This window comes from Oratosquilla oratoria, chromosome 13 (genome assembly GCF_046742065.1).
Source record: "Oratosquilla oratoria isolate Oo_2021 chromosome 13, ASM4674206v1, whole genome shotgun sequence".
NCBI classification, from domain to species: Eukaryota; Metazoa; Arthropoda; class Malacostraca; order Stomatopoda; family Squillidae; genus Oratosquilla; species Oratosquilla oratoria.
This window is the reverse complement of record NC_134789.1, coordinates 19,935,553-19,956,185: the sequence shown is the minus strand read 5'-3', so window position 1 is coordinate 19,956,185 and position 20,633 is coordinate 19,935,553. Positions and strand designations below refer to the sequence as shown.

General features: G+C 37.9%; 1 protein-coding gene across 1 annotated transcript in view; it reads right to left on the bottom strand.

Moving 5' to 3' along the window:
• muskelin (muskelin 1) overlaps nt 1-20,633 on the bottom strand; it is a 124,874-nt gene that overhangs the window by 32,103 nt on the left and 72,138 nt on the right. Inside the window, exon 9 of the mRNA XM_076196882.1 lies at nt 18,324-18,496. Within this exon, the coding sequence (XP_076052997.1) occupies nt 18,324-18,496 (173 nt within the window). The remainder of the gene's footprint in view (nt 1-18,323; nt 18,497-20,633) is intronic.

The following is a 20,633-nucleotide window of genomic DNA, read 5'->3' as shown; positions in this document are numbered from 1 at the left end:
GAAAGAGAATGAGCATACAAAAATGCTAGAAGATACAAGGCATTCATTAAATGAGATACTAATGGGTGGAGGTAACCTGGTAATTATGGAAGACTTTAACTGCAGAGAAATTTGTTGGGAGGAAATGACAGTGAAAGGCAGAGAAGACTTAAGGGGTAATGTATTACTGGACATGACCATGGAATATACACATAATGGGTCAGTGAAAACACCAGGTACAGATGTAATGAGGAACCATTGAGACTGGATTTAATATTTGCAATGGAACCTGAAATTGTGGATGAAATTTAATACAAGACACCACTTGGAAAGAGTGATCATATACTTATAGAGACTGAACTAAAGGAAGAAATATATATGGAGAAAAATTAAATGCATAGGAAAGGAAGACTGATGTACAACAAAACGGACTTTGGAAAACTAAAGAAATTCTACATGGAACAGACAAAAGTGGAAGAGAAATGGGTTATCTTGATGGATAATTATAATGGAGTGAATAGGCACATACCAAGACAGAAACAAGAGTGTACATTAAATACTGTTTCAACAGAAGATGCAGTGAAGCAAAAGATAAAAGAGACAGAGCTTGAAAAAGATGGAGAAAAGATAAAAAAAAAACTGGAAAATGGCAAATATAAATTATAGAAATGAGTATGTAAAAGTGTGAAGAGTGGAAAAGAGGAACTATGAAAAAGGCATTATAGAAAAATGCAAGGAGCAACCCAAACTATTCTATAGATATGTGAATGGTAAACTTAAAAATAAACAGGAAATTGTGAAACTATGCCAAGGAAATATAGAATACACAGAAGATCTAGAAATGGCCAAAGTCATGAATAATCACTTCAAGTCAGTTTTCACTAGAGAAAAGGTACAGTATTGGGACAAAGGAAGTGATGTGCAATCTCCCCCCATGAGCAAAATAATATTAACACAAAAAGAAATTATGTAACATTTAACAAACCTTGATATCAGGAAATCACATGACCCAGACAAAACTGCAAATTGGATTCTAAAATAATGCAAAGAAGAACTAATGGATAAAATATATATCATAATAAGTTGCTCACTTAAAGAAGGAAAAATACCAAAAGACTGGAAAAATGATAACATTGTACCAATATATAAAGGAAGAAACAATGAAGAACCAACTCACTATAGACCAGTCTCACTAACAAGCACTATAGCCAAAATTTGTGAGAAAATGATCAAGAATAGATGGGTAAAACACCTGGAAGATAATAATACAATAAATCCAAGACAATTTGGGTTCAGACAGGGAAAATCATGTACCAAAACTCAATATGTTTTAACTCAAGACTAATAGATATGATACAAGAAAGGGATGCATGGGCTCATTGTGCTTTCTTGGACTTGCAAAAAGCTTTCAACAAGGTACCACATAAAAAAATATTTGAAAAATTGGAACATATAGGAGGGATACAAGGCAACCTGCTAAAATGGATGGAGGACTTCCTGAATGGTAAAAAGATGAGAGCAGTACTCAGAGAAAAATATTCTGGTTGGAAGGAGGTGGTTAGTGGAGTTCCGCAAGGATCTGTATTGGCTCCAATAATGTTTGCTATTCATGTGAATGACATAAATGATGATGTGGAATGTTACATGAGGTTCTTTGCAGATGACACTAAATTGTTAAGGAAAGTAAAAACTGAAACGGATTGCAAATCACTACAGGAAGACCTGAATATGGTTTGGAAGTGGAGGCAGAAATGGGAAATGGACTTCAACATTAAGAAGTGTAGCATAGAGTTTGAAAAAAGTAAAAATAGAATACCAGGACAATATGAAATAGGAACTAAGGAGGTAAAGAAGATGGGATCTGAAAAAGATCTGGAAGTAATTATCTCAAATGACTTGTCCTGTGATAAACAAATAAATAAAATAGTCGGAAAATCCTATAACTTTCTAAGATCAATAAAAGTGGCATTTACATATTTGGACGAAGAAATAATTTAAAAAATATTAGTCACACTGATAAAGCCTAGACTAGAATATGTGGCAACATTGTGGTCACCCAGTACCAAAAAGAATATAAAGAAAATTTAAAGAATCCAGAGAGCAGCCACAAAAATGGCTCCTGCTCCTGCAAACTTGTCAAATGACAAGTAAATGGCTAAATTGGAGTTATCGACTTTGAAGCAAAGAAGAGAGAGAGGCGACCTACTGACCATCTATATAATCATGAAGGACACAGAAATACTCGATAGAGAAGACTTGTTTTGGGACAAGAGAAACACAAGACATGGAAAGAAAATAAAAAAACATAGTTATAGAAGAGATCTGAAGAAGAACAGTTTTCCACATAGAGTGGTGGACATTTGGAACACACTGGATGAAAAAATAGTGTGTGCAAAAACCATTCATGAATTTAAGAGCAAACTAGACACTGCAAGATACAAAAGCAGGACACCATGAGCATAGCTCCCCTTCCCATAAAATACAACTAGGTAAATACACATTTCACTCCCATCCATCACCCTTGCCTCCCTCTCATCTTAGCTCTTCATGGATGACGGGTCTTCCCTGTCTCCCAACAACTGCCCTGGGTCAGAAGTAATGTAGCAAGCCACAGTTCATAGAAGAAAAAAATCAAAATGAAAAAAAAAAAAAAATAAATAAATAAATAAAAATAATAATAATAATAATAATAATAATAATAACAATAATAATAATAAAAATAATAATAATAACCAAATAAATCATAATAATAATACATACATATACCATGGACTTTTTCCCCATTACAAGGGAGGCAGCCAAAGTCAAAAGCATATATTCACACCCACCTATTTCATTCCCACATACTCCACTCCCATTCACCATCCATCCTTCTTTTCTTGGGACCTCCTGGATGATGGGTTATCCTGGCATCTTGCACACTGCCCTGGGTCAGAAGCAATGCAGCAAGACACAGCACATCCACAGCAAGGCCACTTAATTTAATCGGCAAACCCCCTCTGTCCACTCATGTAGAAAACGAGATGTGGAGAAATACCTCTGGGTTGTGTCAAAATATCATTCACACATACTCCCTGATCTCCCCATCCCCCATCCACTCCCTTCCATGCATTACAGCATCATCCATACACAACCATTTTCCATTCACCCCTATCTTCTCCCTTTCTCAACAAACATTCCCCACTTTCCCAGTGCCCCTTTTACCTCATCCATCTCATCCTTGGTCATCCTCTCATGTTTACTCCTTCCATACCTCTTTTACTAATCTTTCTTTACTCATTCTTTCCATGTGTCCAAACATCCCACTACTGTTTAATGAACCATATTTCCCAACTCCTTTTCCACCCCCGCTCTCCTCCTCATCTCCTTGTTTCTCACTCTATCCAGTCCAGTAACCCTTACCATACTTCTCAGGCCTTTCATCTTAAACACATTTAAACTCTTCTTCTCTTATATTCCATGCTTCCTCCAGTTTGAATGTATTTACCAAGTTGTATTATACGGGAAGGGGAGCTATGCTCGTGGTCACCCATTTTTGTATCTCGCAAGATCAAGTTTGTTCTTAAATTCTTGTATTGTGTTTCCACACACTATTTTTTCATTCAATTTGTTCTATATATCTATCACTTTGTGTGGGAAGCTGTTCTTTTTCAGGTCTCTTCTGTAGTTATCCTTTTTGAGTTTCATTGCATGTCCTCTTGCTTTTCCTCTGTCCCACTTTAATAAGTCCTCTATGTCAAGGCATTCTTTTCCTTTTATAATTCTGTAGATGGTTAGTAAGTCCCCTCGTTCTCTTCTTTGTTCCAGGGTTGGCAATTCCAATTCAGCCAGTCTTTGTTTATATGTCAGGTTTGAAAGTGTTGGGGCCACCTTTGTCTGCTCTTTGTATTCTTTCTAATTTTCTTATATTCTTTTTTGTACTGGGTGACCATATCAGCACTGCATATTCCAAGTTTTGGCCTTATCAGTGTTTGTACTATTTTCTTAATCATTTCCTTATCCAGGTATTTAAAGGCCACCTTTATTGATCTCAACAAGTTATATGTTTCTCTGACTATCTTATTCATATGTTTATCTGGCGACATGTCTTTGATGATGATTACTCCTAGGTCCCTTTCAGAAGTTACTTTCTTTACTTCTTTTCCGTCAATTTAATACTGTCCTGATATTCTATTCTTGCTTTTCCCAAATTCAATTATACTGCACTTCTTGATATTGAATTCTACCTCCCATCTCTTGCTCCACTCTGAGACTTTGTTCAGATCACTCTGTAATGAGTCACAGTCTATTTCAGAGTTTATCCTCTTTAATAACTTTGGGTCATCCGCAAAGCAGTTCATGTAACTTTCAATACCTTCATCCATGTCATTTACATATATAGCAAACATTATTGGAGCTAGTACTGACCCCTGTGGGACACCACTACTCATTTCTTCCCACTTTGAATATTTGTCTCTGAGCACTACTTTCATTTTTCTTCCATGTAGGAAGTCCTCCATCCAATTCAATAGTTTTCCATGCATGCCTCCCATTGTTTCCAGTTTATATAGCAATTTTTTGTGTGGTACCTTATCAAATTCCTTTTGTAGGTCTAGGAAGGCACAGTCTGCCCAGCCATCCCTTTCCTGCAATATATCTATCAATCTTCAATAGAAACAAATCAATTTAGTGGTACATGATCTTCCCTGTCTTAATCCAAATTGCCTCAGGTTCAATATTCTATTCTCCTCCAGATATTTTGTCCTTCTATCTTTGATGATTCTCTCACAAACTTTAACTATTGTACTCATTAGGGACACTGGTCAATAATTGGTTGGGTCATCCTTATTTCACCCTTTATATATCGGCACTATATTGGCATTTTTCCAGTCTCCTGGTAGTTTTCCTTCTTTGAGTAAGTATTCAATTATTTTGTATAATTTTCCTGTTAGTTCATCTATACATTCCTTTAGTATCCAGTTTGCAACTCCATCCGGGCCATGTGACTTGTTAATGTCAAGCTATAATATCTGATTCCTTATTTCATTCTGAGTAATATTTAATTTCTTCATTGCAGGAAATCTTATTTCAATTCTTTGATCACAGTTTTGTAGATTTTTTTTCCTCTTTGGTGAATACAGATTTGAAATGTTTGTTCATAATATCTGCCATTTCTATATCTTCTGTGTATTCTGTTACCTTGACGTAACTTAAGTATTTCCTGTTTATTTTTTATTTTGCCATTTACATATCTATAAAATAATTTGGGTTGATCATTATATTTGTCTATTATGTCCTTTTCATAATTTCTTTTTTCTTCTCTACATATTTTTATATATTCATTTCTTAGTTTGGTGTTTATTTTCCATTTCTCAAATTTTTTTCCCTTTTCAATTTTTCCAGGTTTTATCTCTTCTGTCTTTTGCCTAACTGCACTTTTTATTATACCAGATTTTTATATATATACTTTCCTGTTTTTGTCTAGGTACATACTTATCCACTCCTTCATTGTAGATTTCTTTCCAAATTGTCCCTTTCTCTTTCACCTTTGTTTCTTCATTACTAAATTTTTCCCAATTTGCTTCTTGAAAGAATTTTCTAAGTTTCCCAAAATCTGTTTTGTTATAAATTAGTTTTACTTTTCTGTGTTTTTCATTAATTTCTATACAGACGCTCCTCAACTTACGTTTTAGTTACGTTCCGAACGGCCGAACGGAAGTTGAAAATGAACGTAAGTTGTTACTGTACTATACATCCGTAAATTCTATTACCGTATCTTATAAAACACCCCTAAATCATTAATTATACACATAACATTGTAAAATAATAACATTAATTTCAAATAAATTAAATTCAAGCAACATAAATTGAGATGGTGGAGGAGGAGGGGGGGAGGAGGAGGAGGAGGAGGAGGAGGAGGAGGCAAGGCATGTTCAGTTTGTCGTTTGTGCAATGTAAACAATGGACGCAGCGTCATGCGCAAGTATCGTTTGAACTACGGAGAGTGCGCTAAACTAAGAAATTCACAAAAAAAAAATTTACAATTTTTTTTTTTAGTCAGTTCAAACGTAAAATCGAAAAAACATAAAACGAATGAACGTAAGTAGAGGAGCGTCAGTATTTGTTTCTTCATTTAATTCTAGTTCTAGTAGTATGTCATCACTTTTTCCAATTAGCGTCTTGTATTCGATCTTATCTCAAATTTCCGGTTCTGAGGTGAATATCAAATCCAACCTTGAGGGTTCATCGTTATTTCTATATCTGGTATTTTCCTTGACCCATTGCGCCAATGTGTAATCAATGGTCATTCCAGTAATATGTTTCCCCAGTGATCTTCTCACCTTTCACAGTCATTTCTTCCGAACATATTTCTTTTGAGTTAAAATCACCCATAATTACCAGATTTCCTTCTTTCTTTAGAATTTCATTTAGTGTTTTTCTTATGTCTTTCAGCATTTTGGAGTGTTCACTTTCATTCTATGCATGAGTTTTAGGTGGGACATAAATCACTGCATACTTTCCTCCCGTCCTCCGGCACTCTACCCTCTCTCCAGCAAACATTATATAACCTCACCAGCCAGTCCACCATCACTGTACCTCCTTTTTTTTTTTTAGAAATTCTGCATGGCATCCATCCAGAACAGGTGCCTTACCTGCTTTCATCATCTTAACAACTGCCTTTACTTCATCCTTCCTTATTTCTCCTCCATTTTCCTCACTCATCATGGTCATTTTCTTAGCATTTCCCACTGCAACTATCTTTCCCTCCCTATCCTCCTTCACATTTAGCAACTCCCTAAAATACTCTGCCCATCTTCCCCTAACTGCCTTCTCTTCTATTATCATCTCTCCATCTGCACCTTTTACCTTTTATTCTCTACTTGATTCACCTCCTCTTCCTCTCTTAATTTCTTTCCAAAACATCTTTTTATTACTTTCAAAATTTTGTGTCATACTCTTACCCCATTTCACATCTGCTCTCCTCTTTGCCTCCTTTACCTTTTGCTTTACTTTTCTTTTCTTTTCTTTGTACCACTTTACGAGGGAAAAGGGGACAAGTGTGAATGTAGTAGTTTCAGAGGGATTAGCTTGTTAAGTGTAGTTGGGAAGGCTTATGGGAGGATCTTGATTGAGAGGATTAGGAGAGGAACAGTGTGGATTTAGGACGGGTAGAGGTTGCGTAGATCAGATTTTTGTGGTAAGACAGATATGTGAGAAAGCTATAGGAAAGGGGAAGGATGTTTTTTGGGCCTTTATGGACCTGGAAAAGGCTTACGACAGGGTAGACATAAAGACACTGTGGGAGGTTTTGCGGATATACGGGATAGGAGGAAAGCTTCTAGGAGCTGTCAAGAGTTTTTATGAGAGTAGTAGAGCTTGTGTCAGGATTAGAAATGGAGAGAGTGAGTGGTTCGAGGTAAAGGTGGGACTTCGTCAAGGATGCGTTATGCCACCCTGGCTGTTCAACTTATACATGGATGGAGTGCGAGAGGTAAATGCAAGGGTAGTGGGTCAGGGATTGGAGATGGTTAAAGAAAATGGAGAAAAGTGGGAGGTGAGCCAGCTGTTGTTTGCAGACGACACTGCGCTTGTGGCAGGATCGGAAGAGGGATTGAGGAAGTTGGTGACAGAGTTTGGGAGAGTGTGTGATAGAAGAAAGCTGAAGATAAATGTGGGTAAAAGTAAGGTGATGAGATGTACAAGGGGTGAAAGTGGCAGTAGTCTGGAAGTGAGCATTATGGGAGAGCGACTGGAGGAAGTGGATAGCTTTAGATACTTGGGTGCATATGTGGCAGGAAAAGGTGGAGTGAAGGTGGAGGTAAAATGTAGATTGAGAGAAACAAGTAAATGCCTTGGTGGATTAAAAAGTGTAATGAGGAATAGACATTTGGGAATGGATGCTAAGAGGAGACTATATGAAGGAGTGATTGTGCCAACAGCACTGTATGGGGCAGAAACATGGAGCATAAGAGAGGAAGAGAGAAGGAGTTTGAATGTGTTTGAGATGAGGTGTCTGAGAAGTATGATGGGGGTTACTAGGCAAGATAGAGTGAGAAATGAGGAGGTGAGGAGGAGAACAGGGGTGGAAAGGGGGTTGGGAGATAGGGTTGATGAAAGAGTATTAGGATGGTTTAGACACATGGAAAGAATGAGTGAAGAAAGACTAGTAAAAGAGGTATGGAAGGCAGATGTGGGGGGAGTGAACATGAAGGGACGTCCTAGGATAAGGTGGATGGATGGGGTGAAGGGGGCTTTGAGGAAGAGGGGAATGTCTGTTGAGGAAGGACGGGAGAGGACAGAAGACAGGGGTGAATGGAGAATGGTTGTATATGGATGATGTTGTAATGTATGAGGTGGAATGGGCAGAGGGATTGGAGGTGAGGTAGTATGTGTGAGCAAATTTTGACGCAGCCCGAAGGGATTTCTCCCCGTCTTCTCCTTTATGCATGGGGGACGGAGAGGGGGGGGTCGCCGATTTAATGAAGCGGCCTTGCTGTGGATGTGCTGTGTCTTGCGACACTGCTTCTTACCCAGGGCAGTGGACAAGGTGCAGGGATGACCCGTCATCCAGGAGGTGCTAAGTTGAAAGGGAGGGTGGAGGGGTGTGGAGTGTATTCAGGGATGGAATGGGTGGGATTGATTTTATGCCTTTTCCTTTTTGGCTACCTCCCTTGTAAGGGGGTAAAAGCCTTGGTATATGTATGTATCCTAAACCCATATCATAATAAACTCCACATTGTTCTCTCCTTCTGTGATTTTAGTTGCATTTAGTCCTTTCTTGATTAGTAGCATGACTCCTCCACCCTGTTTTGTTTCTCTATTTCTGAACCAACAATTATATAATCCTTGGCCTATACTATTTGGTGGTAATGATCCTTTCAATTTTGTCTCCACAATCCCCATTATATCTGGTTTTTCTTGTTCCAGATAGTCATTCAATTCACCTATTCCGGATATCAATCCAGCTATATTGGTATGTGTTACCTTTATTTTTTTTTTTTTTCCCTTTTCTTCTTGCTCCTGCATTTCCTTTTCCCTTCTGTACACCATTTCCTCAGTCTGAAGTCCATCACTATCCAAAAAAAAAAAATCCTTCCTTTCATTTTATGATCTTTTCTCATTCTTTTCCTTAGCTTCCTCTTTAAGTTTTTTTTCTTTTTCTTTTTCCTCATCACTCAGTTCCTTTTTTATCCATAAATGTTGGTAGTTTTTACTTTTTGCTAGTTTTCCTACGTTTGTTAATATTTCTACTATCCTCTGTGAATTAAGTTTTATTTTGAGAGGTCTATTCTTCTCTTCAGAATATTTTCCCATTCTATAGTATTTCTTCTATTGCCTTTTCAAGTCCTTGTGGCTCCTCCTATATTTCTTTTAGTATTTCTGTTACTATAGTTCTCTTTTTCCCTTTGGAACCATATTAGTCCATGTTTCTCTTTGATACCATAGATTACAATACATTTTTTTTGTCTATTGTATCTCTCACCCAATCTCTTTTTTCCTATATTACTTCTATCACCATGTCCTTTGTACTTTCGTTCATTTGTTCTTTGGCTATTTCTTTAAATAGTAGCTTTTTGATTTCTTTGTATTCTTTCATTTGGTTTTTAATTTCCATCATGTTTGATTTTTCTATATTTTCCCCAACTTTGCCTGCCTCTATTAATATCTTTTCGTTACCTTCCCTCAACAAGGTTTCATTTATATTTGTGTCTCTCTTTTCATCTTTTCATTATAATTTTTTACTTTAGCCAGTTCCTTTTTCATTTCTTCCATTTCCCTAATTAATAGTCCATTTTCCTTCTTCAATTCACTCACTTCTTTGTATAATTGGTTATGTTCCCTTTTCCATTCAACAATATCCCTTTTCATTTCAAATATTTCTTGATTTATTAGTATGTTTTGAGGTCAATACCTCTTTCCGTTCTGAATCCATGGAATGATTTGTCCTCATATCTTGGACTGTCAATATTACAATTTTTTATTCTAACCACTCCCAAAGGCGTTTCATACAACCACTCCTTGTTTAATGATGACAATTAGGACCTGTGTCGCCGTTGTTATCCAAATTTGTCGTTAAGCAAAAGTGTATACATATACGTACATGTACTGTATGTACAATGTCCAGCAATACATGTATCTTTATTTTTGTGAATTTTCCCTCTTTTATACAGTACATTAAAGCTTTATTTACTGTTTTGATAGTACAGAAAGCCCTCAAATAACGCGGTGGTTATGTTCCTGAAATTACCGTGTATGACCAAATCCGCGTAAGGTGAAATTCCATATTAAATACCGGGGTATTTTTTTTAGTTTCGACCATGGGCGCAATATAGCAATAGAAAATTAATTATTAATTTTGTAAATTAAAATGTATCAACGTAATATGCAATTTTGTTGGCAGAAATGAAAATAAAAAATACCTTGCTACAAGCAAATATGCTAATGAACGAAGTCGGTAGCATAGGATCGGGACGCCATCTTGTCTGTCAATTGACAGCCTCGGTACTTCCAACAGTACCTCGCCAGGTACATTTTCTTGAAGGAATGTTATGGAGCAGAAATACATGCATTCCTTCAAGCTGCAAGAACTTTGCATACCCCGTAAGCTGAGAGAGTGGATGAAAAGCCCGCCAACGTCTCTCACGACGACGACGACGACGAGCCGGATGACATTTAATTTGCAGGTAATGATTTATTAAACACAGGTTAGGTTAGTTTAGTTTAGGTTAGACGAATTTATCATCCTTTCATTTCTTCGACGTCGGCATCTATCATAAACATGGCGTACCATTCGTCCGACGCGACTTCGTTACTTATGAAATCTGTTTTAGCACCTTTTTTGTTTTGTTTTTTATTTCCGCTCACAAAATTGCATATTACGTTGATACACTACAATTTACAAAATTAATAATTAATTTTCTATTGCTATATTGCACCCATGGTCAAAACTAAAAATTTACCAATACCGGTATATACTGTACCCCAGGTAGTTTTTGCAGCTTGCAGGATGGTAATGTAGACCTAAGCTTCAGAACACTTTACCTCACAGCTAATATCCACCGTACAAGTTAATTTATAACATCATACAAATTTGCCTCAGCCAACTTATTGTACACGACGTCGTAACTTCGGGAGATTTACGTTAAACGAATATTGGTCTGCCATAAAGCCCGTCGTTACTCCGCGTTGTCATTAACTGAGTAGGTCATTAAACGAGGAGTGGTTGTACTTGCTCATATCTAATCTTCTCATGGTTGTCTCTACATATGTCTGTTTATCATCCATTTGATTCATTTCCCTTCTTTTTTCTATTCTTGTTAAACTTAATTCACTTTGCTACATCATGGTTCCACTTGTCATTGCTCCCTTCTAATCTGTTTACAACTAGGTAACTCGCCAATTATTGGTCGAAGAATTGCTAGGTTTAGTACTAGCTTGCAGAGCGTTCTCAGGCACATCCAATTCGTTCTACTGTCACTGCTTGAGATGAGGTGCTTGAGAAGTATGATAGGGATTACTAGGCTGGATAGAGTGAGAAATGAGGAGGTGAGGAGGAGAACGGGGGTGGAAAGAGAGTTGGGAGATAGGGTTGATGAAAGAGTATTGGGATGGTTTGGACACATGGAAAGAATGAGTGAAGAAAGATTAGTAAAAAAGGTGTGGAAGGCAGAGGTGGAAGGAGTGAACATGAGGGGGTGACCTAGGATGAGATGGATAGATGGGGTAAAAGGGGCATTGGGAAAGAGTGGAATGTCTGTTGAGGAAGGACAGGAGAGGACTGAAGATAGGAGTGAATGGAGAATGGTTGTGTATGGATGATGCTGTGATGCATGAGGTGGAGTGGGTGGGGGATGGGGAGTGAGGGAGTATGCATGAGAAATAAATTGACACAGCCTGAAGTTTCTCCCTGTTTTCTCCTTTTCTGTATAAGGGGATGGAGAGGAGGGTTTGCCAATTTAATGAAGCAGCCTTGCTGTGGATGTGCTGTGTCTTGTGACACTGCATCTGACCCAGGGCAGTGGGCAAGATGCAGGGATGACCTGTAATCCAGGAGGTGCCACGATAAGAGGGAGAAAAGAGGGTGGAGGGGAATAGAGAATGTTAGGGATGGAATGGGCGGGAGTAGTTTTTATGCCTTTGTTTTTTGGCTACCTCCATTATAAGGGAAAAAAAAAAAAAAAAAAAAAAAAAAAAAAAAAAAAAATTGGTATATATATGTACTTCCTCCAGTCTTTCTCCCTTAATATTCACTTCCAATTTGCTGCCATCCTCTCCTCTTGTACATCTCATCATCTTACTTTTACCTACATTTATCTTCAACTTCCTTCTTTCACACACCTTCTCAAACTCTGTCACTAACTTCCTTAGGCCCCCCTTTGGGGCTACAGAGAGTGGAATGCCTAGTCCTATCCCCATCCCAGTTTTGTCTCTTTATAAGACTGAAGTGGGAACACTCTGCAGTATTAGGGAGAAAAAAGAAAAAAAAAGTGAAAGTGTATTCAGAGAAGTGGTACAGGAAACTATTAAGATTAGGAGGACAGCATAATGGAAGGACAGTTGCAGTATAATAAAGTAGCATTATTTCTCTACAAATAACAATAATAATAACAGTAGTAGTAATAATAATGGTATTAATTCTAATGGTAATATTATTCTCTATAAAACAATATTTTACTTTCAACTAAATCTACAATTATGTTAGTTTATCTACAGCAATATAAAAGTGCAAATGTGGCAGGAAAGGGAGGAGTGGAGATGGAGGTAGAATATAGATTGAGAGAAGTAAATGTCTTGGGGTATCAAAAAATGTAATGAGAAATAGGCGTTTGGTAATGGATGCTAAGAGGAGATTGTATGAAGGAGTGATTGTACCGACAGCACTGTATGCAGCAGAAACATGGAGCATAAGAGAGGAAGAGAGGAGGAGTTTGAATGTATTTACCTAACTGTATTATCCAGGAAGGGAGCTATGCTCATAGTGACCCATCTTTGTATCTTGTAGCATCAAGTTTGTTCTTAAATTCTTGTATACTTTTGGCACACTGTTGCTTCATCCAATTTGTTCCAAATGTCCACCACTCTGTGTGGGAAACTCTTCCTTTTCAGATATCTTCTATAATTATCCTTTTTGAGTTTCTTTTGATGTCCTCTTGTTTTTCTCTTATCCCACTTCAAATAAATCTTCTCTGTCAAGGGCTTCCATACCTTTCATAATTCTGTAAATGGTCGACAGATCTCCACTTTCTTTTTTTTTGTTCCAGGGTTAGTAGTCCCAATTTGGACAATCTTTGTTCATATGTCATTGCCATAGTGTACTCCAATCTTGGTCTTATCAGTTTAACTAATATTTTCTTTAACATTTCTTCATACAAGTAGTCAAAGACCACTTTCATAGATCTTAGTAAATTGAAGGTTTCTCTATTTTGTTGATATGCTTGTCTGCTATTTACCTAGTTGTATTCTACAGGATAAGAACTATGCTCATAGTGACCTGCTTTCGTATCTCTCTGCATCCAGTTTATTCTTAAAATCGTGTATAGTTTTGGCACTCACTGTTTCTCCGTTTAGTTTGTTCCAGACATCAATCACTCTATGTGGGAAGATGTTCTTTTTCAGGTCTCTTCTGTAATTGTCCTTTTTTAGCTTCTTTTCATGTCCTCTTGTTTCTCTTCTGTCCCATTTTAATAAGTCATTTCTATTGAGAATTTCCATCCCTTTCATAATTCTGTAAATGGTCAACAAATCACCTCTTTCTCTTCTCTGTTCCAGTGATGACAGATGTAATTTCTCCAATCTTTGTCCATATGTCAGATTTGATAGTGTAGGTGCTATTTTTGTCGCTGCTCTTTGGATTCTTTCTAATTTTCTTATGTTGTTTTTTTTGTTGCAGCATATTCTAGTTTAGGTCTTATTGTAACCACTATTTTTTTTTTACCATTTCTTCATCCATGTAGTTGAAGGCCACTTTCACTGATCTTAATAAGTTAAAAGTCTCGCCAAATAATCTATTGACATGTTTATCAGGTGTCAAGTCACTTGAGATGATCACTCCCAGGTCACTTTCTGAAACAACTTTTTTGACTTCCTTGTTTCCAATTTTATATTGACCTGATACTCTATTTTTGCTTTTTCCAAATTCCATTATGCTACATTTTTTTTATTGTTAAAGTTCATCTCACATCTATGACTACATTCCCATATTCTGTCTAGGTCTTTTTGTAGCAATCTGCAATCTTCTTCTGTTTTTATTTTCTTGAGTAATTTATTATTGTCAGCAAAAAAGTTCATGTAACAATTTACTCCCTTATTCATATCATTTATATATGTGGCAGATATTAAAGGAGCCAATACAGGGCCTTGCAGAATGCCACTCTTCACATCTTCCCAGTTCGAATTTTTGTCTCTAGGTACCACTCTCATTTTTCTCCCAATTAAGAAATCCTTCATCAATTCCAGTAGCTTACCTTGTATTCCTCCTATTATTTCAATTTTTCTTATTCATTTTTTATGTGGCACTGTCAAATGCCTTCTGAAGTCCAAAAAAGCACAATCTGCCCAGCCAACTCTTTCTTGTATTATCTCAATTAATCTCGAGTAAAAGCATATTAAGTTTGTGGTACATGATCTTCTACTTCTAAAGCCAAATTCTTTAGGGTTCACTATTTTATTTTCTTCCAAGTGTTTGGTCCATTTGTTTCCGATGACTTTTTCGCATATTTTTGCTTCTGTGCTTGTAAGGGATATCATTCTGAAGTTTGTAGGATCTTCTTTGTTTCCTCCCTTATATATTGGTACTATGTTTGCATCGTTCCAATCTTGCAGTATCTTTCCTTCTACAAGTGAGAAGTCTATTATCTTGTATAATTTGTCTTTCAGTTCATCTATACACTCTTTCAGTATACAATTTGTAATTCCATCCAGTCCATGCGATTTCCTAACATCCAGGTTTTTTATTTGGTCTCTTATTTCTTTCTGTGTTACCTTTATTTCTTTCATTTTGGGGGATCTTTCTTGTCCATCTTCTCAAAATTGTGAGCTCTCAATTGTAAAAACAGACCTGAAATGTCTGATCACAACTTCTGCCATTTCTGTGTCATCTATATATTCTTTATCTCCTTCATGCAGTTTTACTATTTCATGTTGTTGTGATGCATGAGATGGAATGGGCGGGGGTATGGGGGGTGAGGTAGTATGTGTGAGAAAAATTTGATGCAGCCCGAAGGGATTTCTCCCTGTCTTCTCCTTTTATGCATGGGGGGACGGAGAGGGGGGGGGGGTTTAGCCGATTTAATGAAGCGGCCTTGCTGTGGATGTGCTGTGTCTGGCGACACTGCTTCTGACCCAGGGCAGTGGACAAGGTGCAGGGATGACCCGTCATCCAGGTGCTAAGATAAGAGGGAGGGTGGAGGGGTCTAGAGTGTTTTCAGGGATGGAATGGGGGGAATGATTTTATGCCTTTTCCTTTTTGGCTACCTCCCTTGTAAGGGGGAAAAAGCCTTGGTATATGTATGTATGTTTATCCTTTAGTTTTTCTTATATATCTGTAAAAGAGTTTAGGTTGATCCTTACATTTGTCTATAATATCTTTTTCATAATTTCTTTTTTCTTTCCTGCGTATATTCACATATTCGTTCCTAAGTTTTATATATGTTTGCCATTTGGATTTTTTGTTTTGTTTTGTGGCCATTATGGGTGCGTCACTGTGCGGCATCATAATAGCCACAAAAGACACACCATAAGGATTTAACTTGTGTTCAAAGGGAAATGCAGGAAGAGACTGATAGTTGTTGTGGCCGCACACCATGGTGGCGCTACAGTACAGTGTAAACAAAACACGAGTGGATAACGTATCTGTGAATTTTTCTTACCGTAAATAGAATTGAGGGTAGCATTTACCAAATACTGTAACTGTGAATTTACCAGATAAAGAATTACCGTATGAGGAGGACTCACTGTACTTTATTTCTTGATGTTGAAGTTCACTTCACACTTTTGACTCCATTCCCAGACTTTATCCAGATCTTTCTGTAGTGATTCACAGTTTTCCTCTGTACTTACTTTTAGTAGTTTTGCATGATCTGCAAAGAAGTTCATATAATATTCCGCACCTTTATCTATGTCATTTATATATATGGCAAACATTATCAGAGCCAATACAAAACCTTGTGGGATTCCACTTATCATTTCTTCCCACATCGTTATTTTTTTTCCCATTCAAGAAATCTTACATCCAATGCAATAACTTTCCTTCTACACCACCTATTGTTTCAATCCTTCTTAGCAGCTTTTTGAGTGGTACTTTACCAAATGCTCTTTGTAGATCTAGGAAAGCACAATCCACCCATCTATCCCTTCCTAGCATTATTTCTATTAGCATCGAGTAAAAGCAAATCAAGTTAATGGTACATGATCTTCCTTGTCTAAATCCAAATTGTTTTCAGTTAGGGCGTCGTTACCTGCGGCAAAGGTCGTGGGGATGGTGGTTCAAATCCTGCCACCAGCAAAGTTGAACACGCTACAAAGCCCTCTGTGAGGGACACCGTCCTAGACTTCTGATAGGGGGGAGTTTGTGATGTTAAACCATATCATCATATTATTTTCTTCTATATGTTTAATCCATCTACTTTTGATAACTTTTTCACATATTTTAGCTATTGTGCTTGTATAGGAGACTGGTCTATAGTTAGTTGGATTTTCCTTGTCCCCTCCTTTATATATTGGTACAATATTTGCATTTTTCCAATCTTGTAGTACCTTTCTTTCTTTGAGTAATCAATTATCTTATATATTTTGTCCATTATTTCATATATACATTCTTTTGATATCCAATTTGTAATTCCATCCAGACCATGTGATTTTCTGACATCAATGTTTTTTTATTTGGCCCCTTATTTCCTTCTGTGTCACACTTATTTCTTTCATTGGGGGGGATCTTCCTCTCTGTCCTTCCTCCCAATTTTGTGTACTTTCAATTATGAATACAGATTGAAAGTTTGTTCATAATTTCAGCCATTTCTACATCTATATATTCGCCATTCCCTTGACGCAATTTTACTATTTTTTGTTTATCTCTCAGTTTACCATTCACGTACCTGTAGAACAGTTTATGTTGGTCTTTGCATTTTTCTATTATGTCTTTTTCATAGTTTCTCTGTTCTTCCCTGCATAATTTTACATATTAATTTCTTACTTGATATATATTTGCCACTTAGTCGTTTTTTTTTGTTTTGTTTTTTTATCTTTTCCAAGCTTTGTCTCTTCTACCTTTTGCCTCACTACATTTTTTGTTGTACCAGCACTTAATGTACACCCTTTCTTGCTTTGATACGTATTTATCTATTCCCTCATTATAACTTTCTTTTAATATGTTTCCTTTCTCTTCCATCTTTGTTTCTTCATTTAAGAAATTTTCCCAATTTACATTCTGAAAGAATTTTCCGAGATTCTGAAAATCCGTTTTGTTGTATAGTCTTCCTTTTCTATGTTTCTCATTTCTTCTCAAATAAATTTGTTCTTTTAGTTCGAACCCTATTAGCGTGTATCAGATGAGGTGCTTGAAATATGATAGGGGTTAGGCTGGATAGAGTAAGAAATGAGGTGAGGAGAAGAAAGGGGGTGGAAAGGGAGATGGGAGATAAGGTTGATGAAAGAGTATTGGGATGGTTTGGACACATGGAAAGAATGAGTGAAGGAAGATTAGTAAAAGAAGTGTGGAAGACAAAGGTGGAAGGAGTGAACATGAGGGGGAGACCAAGGATGAAATGGATGGATGGGGCAAAAGGGGCACTGGGAAAGAGTGAAATGTTTGTTGAGGAAGGATGGGAGAGGACAGAAGATAGGGGTGAATGGAGAATGGTTGTGTATGGATGATGCTGTGATGCATGAAAGGGAGTGGGTGGGGGATGGGGGGGTGAGGGAGTATGCGTGAAAAATAATTTGAAGCATCCCAAAGGGATTTCTCTCCATCTTCTCTTTCTCTGCATGAGGGGATGGAGAGATAGATGGGGTCACCAATTAAATGAAGCAGCCTTGCTATGGATGTGCTGTCTTGCGACACTGCTTCTGACCCAAGGCAGTGGGCAAGATGCAGGGATGACCCAAGATAAGAGGAAGGGAGGGGGGTGAATGGGAGTGTAGTATGTGGGGATGGAATGGGTGGGAGGGGATTTTATGCCTTTTTTTTTCTACCTCCCTTTTAAGAGGGAAAAAGCCTTTGGTATATATATATACATGTATGTAATATAAAGGTTAAATAATCTTTACAAAGTCATCCACCACATAGTTATACATTCACTACTATCAAAGGAAGGATGGACTTAAAAGCCCATAGAAGCACAATGACTACTGAGAAATAATGCGCTCACCCTTCCCACCTCGAAGGAGTCAAGACACGACCACCAAAAACATAGATGACACGATTTTCTATGTCCATGACCATCTGGTGATCAAAGACAAGCCGTGGTCCTCCAAGTGATGCGGTGTCTTCTGTAATCTGGGTCCACTTATTGGTTTCAATATCATACAGGAAAAAGTCACTCTGTAACCAAAGAAAAGATTAAATTGTAAAAAACTTTAGCTAAAAAAGACCTACAAGAAAATAACACATACATACACATACCAAAAGCTTCTTCCCCCTTACAGGGAGGTAGCCAAAAAACAAAAACATAAAAACCAATCCCACCCATTCCATCCCTAACATAATCCACTCTCTTCCCTCCCTCTTATCTTGGGACCTCCTGGATGACAGGTCATCCCTGCTTCTTGTCCACTGCCTTGGGTCAGAAGCAGTGTCACAAGACACAGCACATCCACAGCAAGGCCACTTCATTAAATCAGCAACCCACTCTCTCCATCCCCTTGTACAAAAAAGAAGAAGACAGGGAAAAATCCCTTTGGGCTGCGTCAATTTATTTCTCACACATACTCCCTCACCCCCATCCCCCACCCACTCATGCATCACAGCATCATCTATACACAACCCTTCTCCATTCACCCCTATCTTCTGTCCTCTCCCATCCTTCCTCCACAGACATTCCCCTTTCCCAATGCCCCTTTTACCACATCCATCCATCTCATCCTAGGTCAACCCCTCATGTTCACTCCTTCCACCCCTGCCTTCCATACCTCTTTCACTAATCTTTCTTCACTCATTCTTTCCATGTGTCCAAACCATACTAATACTCTTTCATCAACCCTATTTCCCAACTCCCTTTCCACTCCCATTCTCCTCCTCACCTCCTCATTTCTCACTTAATACTGCCTAGTAGCCCCTATCATACTTCTCAAGCATCTCAGCTCAAACACATTCAAACTCCTCTCTTCCTCTCTCATGCTCCATGTTTCTGTCATGTACAGTGCTGTTGGCACAATCACTCCTATCTCCTCTTAGCATTCATTCCAAAATGTCTGTTTCTTATTACATTTTTTAATCCACCAAGGCATTTACTTGCTCCTCTCAATCTACATTCTACCTCCACCTCCACTCCTCCCTTTCCTGCCACATTTGCACTCAAGTGTCTAAACTATCCACTTCCTCTAGTCTCTCTCCCTTAATACTCACTTCCAGGCTGCTGCTACTTTCTACCCTTGTACATCTCATCACCTTACTTTTTCCCACATTTATCTTCAACTTCCTTCTTTCACACACCTTCTCAAACTCTGTCACTATCTTCCTCAATCCCTCCTCTGATCCTGCTACAAGTGCAGTGTCGGTGGCAAACAACAACTGGCTTTTCTCCCACTTTTCTCCATTTTCTTCAACCATCTCCAATCCCTGAACCACTACCCTTGCATTTGTCTCTTGCACCACAACATCCATGTATAAATTAAACAGCCAGGGTGACATAACACATTCCTCACGAAGTCCCACCTTTACCTCAAACCACTCACTCTCTCCATTTCTAATCCTAACACAAGCTCTACTACTCTTGTAAAAACTCCTGAATGCTCATAACAGCTTTCCTCCTATCCCATATATCTGCAATACCTCCCACAGTGCCTTCCTGTCTAACCTGTCATAAACCGTTTCCAGATCCATTAAAGTCCAAAAAACATCCTTACCTTTTCCAAAAGCTTTTTCACATATCTGTCTTACCACAAAATCTGATCTACACAACCTCTACCTGTCCTAAACCAATAACTCCCTCTGTTCCTCTCCTAATCCTCTCAATGAAGACACTCCCATAAGCCTTCCCAACTACACTTAACAAGCTAATCCCTCTGAATCTACTACACTCACACTTGTCCCCTTTCCCCTTGTAAAGTGGAACTATAAAGGCACTCCTCCAGTCCTCCGGCACTCTACTCTCTCTTAAACAATCATTAAATAACCTCATCAGCCAGTCCACCATCAGTGTACCTCCTTTTTTCAGACATTCTGCATGACATCCATCCAATCCTTACCTGCTCTTATCATCTTAACAACTGCCTTCACTTCATCTTCCCTTATTTCTCCTCTATTTTCCTCACTCGTCACGGTCATTTTCTTAGCATTTCCCACTGCAACTACCTTTCCCTCCCTATCCTTCACATTTAGCAACTCCCTAAAATACTCTGCCCATCTTCCTCTTACTGCCTTCTCTTACATTTTCATCTGCACCTTTTACCTTTTCTTCTCTACTAGATTCACCTTCTCTTCCTCTCTTAATTTCTTTCCAAAACTTTTTTTATTACTT